The sequence below is a fragment of the Vicugna pacos genome, chromosome 6 (genome assembly GCF_048564905.1).
Source record: "Vicugna pacos chromosome 6, VicPac4, whole genome shotgun sequence".
NCBI lineage: Eukaryota > Metazoa > Chordata > Mammalia > Artiodactyla > Camelidae > Vicugna > Vicugna pacos.
Genome location: NC_132992.1, coordinates 41,723,338 through 41,732,760, shown reverse-complemented (window position 1 = coordinate 41,732,760; position 9,423 = coordinate 41,723,338). Strand labels below are relative to the sequence as shown.

Genomic DNA, 9,423 nt, shown 5'->3' with positions numbered 1-9,423 from the left:
TAAGACCCAGCTCACTCCAGACCGAGCTGGTGGCCCTTCTCTGTGCTCCCAAGGCATCCTGTACACACGCCATTGGCACACGCATGGGATTGTCCCGTAGACACTGGCTTCCTTGATTTTTTCTCACAGAACTGACTTTCTTCAAGGCAGGGGCTGTGTTATTTTTATCTTTGCATTCCCAGCCCCCAGCAGAGGTGCTCAATAAATGAAAAAAAGGAATGAATGAATGAATGGAATCAATAAACTCGTCTCATTCTTGATTTGGCTTTTCATCTCTTGCCTATTCTTATTCATGTCTGTTAAGATACAGTTTCAGTATGTTACATTTTTCATGCCTGTATGATTTTCTAGGATATAAATATCTATAGCTTTTGTAATAAAGTAAGCTAAACAAAGGCTCTCCACCTTAAATAAATTACTAGCAAGTTTCTTTTCTCAGATGCTGTTTTTGTATGGTTTGTATAATTAACTGGTTGCTACTTATCATCGATTCAGTTAATACTGAGACAACTGATAGGCAGGTTCTGATCAATGTGTCTGTGAGTAAGTGAGTTGAAACTAACATTTATAGAGTTTGAGACCAACTTGAACTACATTTCTCTACTTACTGCTTTTCACTGCCGCTACCCTTTACCCCATCACCTCTTCCCTTGACACAGACTGCTAAGTTCCTTTACTGTGAGGTCATGTTCCTAAATTAGAAAGAACTAAAGACCCAAAGTGAGTTGTGCGGATCAGAGAGTGAGTCACAGAGATCAGACTCCAATACACATCTCCCACTATGTTTATTTTCTAGTTCTAAGTTCAAAGTTGGACTTAGAAAAATGCATGACTTGCCTCCTTACCTGTCTTTCAGCTCAGGCGTGGGTTAGGAAGAGATGTCAGCTGAAGCAGGCACGTGGGTAGAAAGATGCATTTGGAAGCGGTGAGCAGCTTTACGCTTATGTTTGTCTTTGTCAGGAAGTGGCTGTGGGAGCTGAGTATGATGTGTCTTGACAGGGAGTGGGGCGCAAACAGAATTTTTCTACATAATCTTCCAGATTCATTGTTTTAGCTAGGACTTGAAAAATGATTCTAAACTTTTACACACCACAGAAACTCCATCTAGTTTGCTTCGTGGGAGAAGGTGCATTGGGGTGTTCACTTCTCCAGTTTTCTAAGGAATCTTAAGCACACAGACTTTAGCTGAGCCTCACAAATCAATACCGGTGAGGCTTGGGATTGCTTCGTGACTGTTGCCTGTGAGTGGGTCAGATCATGCTCTCCCCTTCACTCTGCACTGGTGGTAACAGCCCCAGGGTTCCTTTTCCTGTACTGGAAGGAGCTTTAAATCCATTATCTCACTTGATCCTCACCGTACAAAGAGGGAGGAGGTAACATAATCCCCATTTTACACATGAGGAAACAGCTGTGGAGCAGTTAAGTAAATGGCTTGAGATTGCACCGCTGCTGTGTCAGAGCTGAGATTCCTTTCAGATTCATCCTCTTTGAGATTACTCTCACTTAGTTCCTAATGGTTGTTTGTTGCTGCCATTCGTGTGTGTTCTGGCCCACCTGTTAATCATTTCCTTGGACTTGAAATTGCTAAAGGGAATAGATGTGGTGTGGTAGGCAGAATAATGGCCCCCAAAGATGTCCCTGTCCAAGCCCCAGAACCTGAGAATATGTGACCTTACATAGCAAGAGGAATTTTGCAGGTGTGATTAAGGAAATGATTTTGAGATGGGAGATTATCCTAAATTATCCAGTGGGTCCAAAGTCATCACAACAGTTCTTAGAAGTGAAAGAGGGAGGGAAGAGAGGGGCAGAGATGTGACGGCTGACGCAGAGGTGTGAGGGATGCAATTGCTACCCAGGGGTTACAACAAGGAATGTGGGTGGCATCTGGAAGCTGGAAAAGGCAAGAAAACAGACTTTTCTCCTACAGCTTCTAAAAGCAATGAAGGGCTGCCAACAGCTTGACTTAAGCCCCACAAGAGTCATTTCTGACTTTGATGTCCAGAACTGTCAGACAATAAATTTGTGTTGTTTTGAGCCACTAAATTCATTGTGGTTTGTTACAGCAGCCACAGGAAACTGATACACATGATGTCTGACACTCAGATTACAGAACCGTGAAAAAAAAAAAAAAAAAAGATTACAGAACCGTGCAGCAATGCTTGGTAATTCTGTCCCTTTCTTTATCGAGTGGTGGTAGGTTCCGGTTATAAATAACAGGTGTGAAGAGTTGTTACTGGCCCTGATGTCATAAGAGCTAGCCTCACAAGAGCATGTGGAAAGTCCTCACAATCTTCAGGAGCTTCTTTTTTGTTCTCTTTATAGCACTAAAGCAACTTAAAATTATTACTTTTTGCTGTTGAGCACCTACTGTGTACCAGATTCCAGAAATTCAAAGATGAGTAGGACTCAGATCCTAAACGAACTTCCAGTCTGGCAGGGTGACAGAACACATGAACAAGTGATTACAATGCAATAAAATACATGCAAAGATGAAAAATCTCATCAGGAAAAGAATCCTAGTACATGGGAAGTGTGAACTCTGTCTGGGGAAGGGGAGAGGAACAGGGAGGCTTGGAGAGGGGTTGATGTCTGCTGGGAGGACAAACATCTTCAGAATCCTTTGGTAGGAGAGGTTCTAATACCTTATCTAGGTCCCCATGTCCCCAGACTTGGTCTCTGCCAGTGCTATGGCCCTTCTGGAATCTCTTTGCTGCAAATGTCAAGGCTGAGAAGGGAAGGGGGCCCTGAGAGGAAGAATTCAGTAAGGAAACTTGCAGATACCCACATAGAGCAAACGTTTGGAGCCCTAGAGATTCATTCTCCATGATTCCCTAGGAACCTCAAGAGAGATCAAGAAAGTAAATGGTTTCATAAACTCTAACATACCACCTAATGTAAAGTATTATTATCTACTTGCTTGGCATTTGCTTAGACACTGGGAAATTTCGTTTCAATTTTCATTTCTATACTAAGTCAATCTTCCCATCAGGATAATAAGCACAAACTATAGACATAGAAACTAGGTCTGTTTCCTGGGCAATACTTAGCATGCTCCTCTTAAAATATATTAACTTTTGGATATAAGAATTTATCATACAAACTAGTGAGACAGGAAGGAAGGAGGCAGGGTACAACCATCGAAGGAGACAGCCTTTGAGGAGAGGACAAACTGATTACAACCAAGATGGCAGAAGATTTGACTTCCAGTAGACCTTGAGCCTCATGGCACATCCACAGGGCCATGACAGTTCCTAGGCTACCTACCCATAAAAGGCACAAAAGTGGGTGGGGGGCCCAATTCCTGGAAATCCCTGCCCCTTCCCCGAAACAGTTGGAATAATCCTCCTACTTATTAGCATATGAAACTACCAAGCCCATAAAAACTTAACAACCCAGGACATCGTGCTCCCGCTCGCTCTCTTGCCTTTTGAGACAGCCTGCACTCTCTCTATGAAGTGTGTATCTGCTTTTTCTTTAAACTAAACATCCCCACACCTCTTGGTCTCTCTTCCTCTCCCTATTTTGAGACAGCCTGCACTCTGTCTATGGAGTGTGTATCTCTCTGAATAAACTTGCTTTCACTTTACTGTGCCTCGCTCTTGAATTCTTTCCTGCACGAGGCAAGAACCTATTCTCAGGCAACACTAAGGCATAACCTCTTCTCATGACTTTCCATTCCTAAATTTACTGAATCCTGAGAACATATACACAGCATTTCCTGAGAAACACTGGCATACTAGGAAACTGAATTTTAAAGGTGGAAGCCTTTAAAGATAATTAGAGCTTGTTACACAGATAAAGCACCTGAGGTCTGCAGGGGTTGAAAGCCCTTTGAAGTTACAGAGACAGGGGCAGTGCCAAGATTAATGCTCAAGTCTCCCAACTCCAGCCCAGAGTACTTGCCCTTACTCTGCACTTTTGGCTTAGTTCACCTTAAGGTTTATCTGGACTGACTGACTATTTTGCTCCCAAAAGTTTTAGGCAATAACAATTCTACCTTTTTAGTGCAAGTCTTTTTCACAAAATAAATTCGACTGTTAATCAGATTTTAAATACATTTTTCCAATTTTACAAATGAAAAAAGTAAGGTAGAAATGAAAAATGTTCAAGACAAAAAGGTAGCATAAATCAGCCCAAAGTAATGCAGCACTTATTAAATCTTCCTTTTATTATATATAAGCAATAAAGTATTTTATTTAAAACATTTGCATTATAAACTCGTAAAGTGTTGGATCTTTCTCAAAAATTTCCTCAAAGCATATAGTGACAAATTTTTCTACGATAAATTTGATGGATACTTGTAAAAAGTATCAAAAAGGTTTAGCTAGAGAAGAGCCTTGGCTTAGTTACACGGGCTTTGCTAGAAGAAGTTGTGGTTGCCAAGAAGAGGAGGAATCTCTACGCTTGGGTCCACTTACTTGATGCCAGCTGTCATAGCTGGGGCTATGAAGAAAAGACTACTCGTAGAGAGTACAATCCATTTCCTACGAAGTCTAACATATAAAAGGATATTTCTAAGGGATGTTACTACCCAATTTCCTCCCTCTTTTTATTTTTATCTCAATCACAGACTTTTTTTTCTAAGTGTAGCTGATTCACAATGTTAGTTTCAGGGGTACAGCAAAGCGATTCACTTATACATACATATTTTCAGATTTGTTTCCATTATAGCTTATTACAAGAAGTTGACTGTAGTTCCCTGTGCTATACACACAGCATATACACTAAATATTCCCTGTGTGTATATACACAGTAGGTCCTTGTTTATCTGTTTTCTATATAGTAATGTGTATGTGTTAATCCCGCACTCCTAATTTATCCCTCCCGCCCTCTTTCCCCTTTAGTAACCACAGTTTGTTTTCTATGTCCGTGACCAACCACAGATTTTTGGGATGTGATTTCCCACCGTGTTTTTGCTGAGTAATTCAATCAAGGGTGGGGTAACCTCACTGGTGGTGGTGTTTTTTCTCACTGAATTGGAAGAAAGAGATCTAAGTAATTCACGCTACGTCTTACGGGGGCTTTCCAAAATGACCAACAACGTAGGAATCCAGCCCCTTTCCGTGGCGGAAACCACATTATGGCGCGCCGTTCCGCGCACACGCGCTCAACCCCGGGAGCAGCGCCCTTGCCCAGCGGAAAGCAGTGTGCAAACGCGCCCTTGGGAGCCGAGCACCTGCCCGGGCAGGTGGACGGGTCAGGGCCGGAGGCTAGAGCCGCCCCGCCAGGGCCCGGGGCGCGGCCCGCCACCGCGCGGCCCGCGGGGCCTGCCGGACGTGCGCGGGGTCAGGCGGAGGACGCGGGCGGGGCGGCGGGCGGAAGGGCCGGCCCGGGGCGTGCCCACGTGACCGCCCCGCCCGCGCCGCAGCCCCCCGAGCCGCCGCCGCCGCCTCTCGGGCCGCACTCCCGGCGTGCCCCGCACTCGCCGCCGCCCGCGCGCCCCTCCTTCTCGTCGCACAGCCACACAGCCGGAGCCCGAGCCGCCGCCGCAGCCTCAGCCGCGGGCACTATGGTAAGGCGGGCGCGCCGGCCGGGGGCCAGGGGGCCGGGGCGCTGTGAGCTCAGCCCCCAGCGCGGCCCCGCGGGGGCTCTGCGCCTGAGGCCGCCATTTTAACCTGATTTTCGCCTCCAAGGTGGGCGCTCCTGCGCTGCGGCCCCGCTGCTGTCTTCCAGCTGGCCGGCCTGCCCTCCCGCCGTCAGGCCCGCCCGGCCGCGCTTCGGATTCCTGGGGGTGGGGAGGGCCGGGGTGCGGGGAGGCGGGCGCGGGCCGGGGGTCGGGGCTTGAGCGGGGCGGGGGGCGGGAGGCGGGAGGCGGCCGGGGGCGCCGGAGGGTCCCCGAGCTCTCCCCCCGCCCGTCGCTTTTGCCCTCCGCTACCTAATTTTCCTCCGCACGCGCGCTCTCAGATTAGTACGTGCTATAGGGCCCTGCTGAAGGCTTTCGGTGAGGGTCTTGAGGGGCTGTAGTAGAACCCTTAGAGGGAGATGAAGGAGGTGAGAAAACTGTTAAAAAATGCTTTCTCGCCGTAAAAAGCTTTTACACGAGATCCGTTAGTTTTGAAGTGTCTGCATTTGAGCTGTGAGGCAGTTATGCTGTAGCCGTGGGCGGGTTGGTGTTCACACTTGATTCTCTTTCCTTATGAGGAAACGACACTGGCTAGGATGGCTTTAAAGAAAAAAAAAAATAGTAGAAGCATTAACTGAAATCCAAAAGTGTTTTTTTAAGGCCTGCCGGGTTGACACAATACAGAAGGTATTTTTGCTGCTGCTCCTGAAGCTCTGACATCACCCAGTGAAATAGGAAACATTTCAGGGATGGGACAGCCTGTGTTTGTACCTTTCCCTATACCTTCCATTTACTTCAGCCTCCAAATCCCATTTTTAAAAAGGATGAATGGGGCAGGATGAGTTAGAATCGTTAGATGCATCATATACTGCTACTGAAAATGTGGCAAAGCTGATTGGACTCCTTGCATGGTATGGTGCAATTTTTGATGTCCAGACTAAAGTGAATCCTTTCTGGGCAAACAGTAATTTTGGTTAAAACCAAAATACTTGTTCTGAATTACTGTTCCTTCTTTACTTTTCAGGCTTCTGGAGTTACAGTGAATGATGAAGTCATCAAAGTTTTTAATGATATGAAAGTAAGGAAATCTTCTACACAAGAGGAGATCAAAAAAAGAAAGAAAGCAGTTCTCTTCTGTTTAAGCGATGACAAAAGACAAATAATTGTAGAGGAAGCAAAGCAGATCTTGGTGGGTGACATTGGTGATACTGTAGAGGACCCCTACACATCTTTTGTGAAGTTGCTACCTCTGAATGATTGCCGATATGCTTTGTACGATGCCACATACGAAACAAAAGAGTCTAAGAAAGAAGACCTAGTATTTATATTCTGGTGTGTAAAAACAAAAGAAAAAAGTACTTTTAAAATGCAAGGATTGTTATTAACATAGTCAGTTTTACCTTTGTTTTTCTCTTAAGTGGGATTTAACAATTGTTTGTCTTTTTTTCCATAGGGCTCCTGAAAGTGCACCTTTAAAAAGCAAGATGATTTATGCTAGCTCTAAAGATGCCATTAAAAAGAAATTTACAGGTACAAACATTGAATATTTTGTCCAGAGGAATTACTCTTTCTTAACTGTAATAAAATGATGTTTTGTTTTGTTTTGTTTTAAAGGTATTAAACATGAGTGGCAAGTAAATGGCTTGGATGATATAAAGGACCGTTCGACACTTGGAGAGAAATTGGGAGGCAATGTAGTAGTTTCACTTGAAGGAAAACCCTTATAAAATGACAGTCAAGTGCCATCTGGATCTTAAGGAGCTTCCATTTCTCCAGCTCAGTCAATTGTAATAGTTATTAGGATTTTTTTTTCTTCTCTTCCTCTTCCCACTGGGTCCTTCCAACACAATGAATGAAGGAAATATCATTCATGTAAGCAGCCTATCAGTCATTGCCATTAGACTGTTTAATACTGTTACTTTTATGTAGAACCCAAGGAATGCCTTCCCATCATATTTTAGCCAAAACAACTGGTTATATGCCTCCCTTGGAGCAAGCACTACAATGAATGTGATTGTCAATGTGAATAGTTTAGAATACTGTAAAGGGTTAAGCTAATTGAATGCCTTGAAAGTATTATCCACTGGTGAGATGGTAAACTTTATTCAGTATTATTTATAGTTGCACTTGATTGCAGTTCTGTGAGGCTCAAGCATTCATACACCTCACCTGCCTTGGCAAGCCTATTTTTTGTGACATGGCAGCACGGATATAACACTATGCATTGAAAGCACTTTTTTTGTAATGAGTTTAAAACCCCATCCCAAAAGGAATGCCAATTAAGTTGTGTTAACTGTGTCATCAACTTATCCTAGTACCTCAGTGTTCATTCCTGTTACCTGGGTATCTTCTTAAAAGAAATAGCTGTTATTATTAATGCCTTTTTGTTTTCAATTGAGTGTACACTACTGAATAAGTGTAGGAGTTTTGTTTACCATGTAAGTCTTGCAACACTAAAGGTATTTTGAATATCAGTCATGATGGCAATTTCTGTATAAAAGAGCCTTAAATGGAACATTGTTTTTGAGATCAAACTCCCCACCCTCACAAAAATGGCCACGTTGCAATAAAAATTGTGGCATATTACAGAACGTTGCCTTGTTTTCCTTGGACATTTTGCAAAATATCATGTGAAGCAACTCCACGGGTAAACAGCTATTATTAATCTCTGCACTGGTCATTTAAGAATTTTTTTGTACAGTATTTTCATGCATGATATTTTCCAGTTTGTTGGATTTATTTGGTTTAAAAAATATTCTATCCTAAAACCAACTAATATAAAATATTATTGTTATAGAGGGGTTCTTTTACAAGCTTTAGTTTATTTATTTCCTTATGTGTTAAAATGATGATCAGGAATTATTTTTTTGCACTTTGACATAAATACTCTCCAATATCTGATTTGTTCTCTGGATAAATTAGGGTAGTTATTTTTTTAATTCACGTTTACATTTCTAAATAGTTGAGTAGTAGAAGAAGCAGGAAGCTCTTATTGTGTATTTGGTCATAATGAAAATAACTTGTAAAATGTTGTCCTTCAAAAGTTTAATTACACTTCCCATGTTTAGGAACTTTGATTTCAGCTACTATTTCTTAATATATATTACAAATTGAAAAGAAAAGAATTGATATAGCAGTCTTAAACATTATTAGTGGGGTTTGGCTGTGATCCAGACAGCTCTCCTTATAGAGAATTTGATCTGTTCAGTGTGAGCAGTTTGCTGTTAGCCAGAGCTATTTATGGCAAACACATGCTTTTGTATCTTGTCATAGTTATCCACAAATGGCAAAACTGGACTTGATTCTACTGGTATGCAAAACAGGCATGCTAGTAAGCAGTGGATTGTAGCTTAGAACTTAACCCCATAGTGCTGACAAATGCTCCTATTAGAAAACAGGAAATGAAAAATCCCCCTTTTTTTAATGTGTGGAAGTAATTTGAGTTTAATTAAATATTTTTCCAAATATTCAAAAGATTTTTTTAGATGAAATCAAAAATAGGAGTTAAATGTCTAGGTTTCCCTTTAAAATTATATGAATGTCTTAGGATCTTTTGTACTGAGCAATTTTATTTCAGGCTTCCAGCTGTCCCTGTGAATTATCCTGGACATTTTGATGGCTTTTTGATCAGGCCAAACTCATAAGGAAAGCATGAGAATACTGACATATACTAAAGCATATGTGTAACTGATACTTGTACCATGAAATTTTATTAGTTTCTTCATTCTTCTGAAAAGTAAGGGACTCTAAATAGGTTATGAGGTATCTTCTGGTTTTATAGCTGATTTTTCAACTTTCTTATGTGCCTCTTTAATTATAATTTCAGAGATTAAATACTGCTGGTACTTTAAACTGTGGTA

General features: G+C 42.4%; 1 protein-coding gene across 2 annotated transcripts; it reads left to right on the top strand.

Annotated features, from left to right (window-relative positions):
• Window positions 1-5,321: 5,321 nt before the first annotated feature.
• Window positions 5,322-8,151, top strand: CFL2 (cofilin 2). Of its 2 annotated transcripts, none has more exons than XM_072962920.1 (4): window positions 5,322-5,512; window positions 6,588-6,895; window positions 7,017-7,093; window positions 7,178-8,151. In XM_072962920.1, the coding sequence occupies exons 1-4, from the start codon at window positions 5,510-5,512 to the stop codon at window positions 7,288-7,290; spliced, it is 501 nt and encodes a 166-aa protein (XP_072819021.1). In that variant the 5' UTR covers window positions 5,322-5,509; the 3' UTR covers window positions 7,291-8,151. The 2 variants fall into 2 exon arrangements, with proteins under 2 accessions (XP_072819021.1, XP_072819022.1); XM_072962921.1 differs by lacking the exon at window positions 5,322-5,512 and adding an exon at window positions 5,529-5,633.
• The last annotated feature ends 1,272 nt before the right edge of the window (window positions 8,152-9,423 follow it).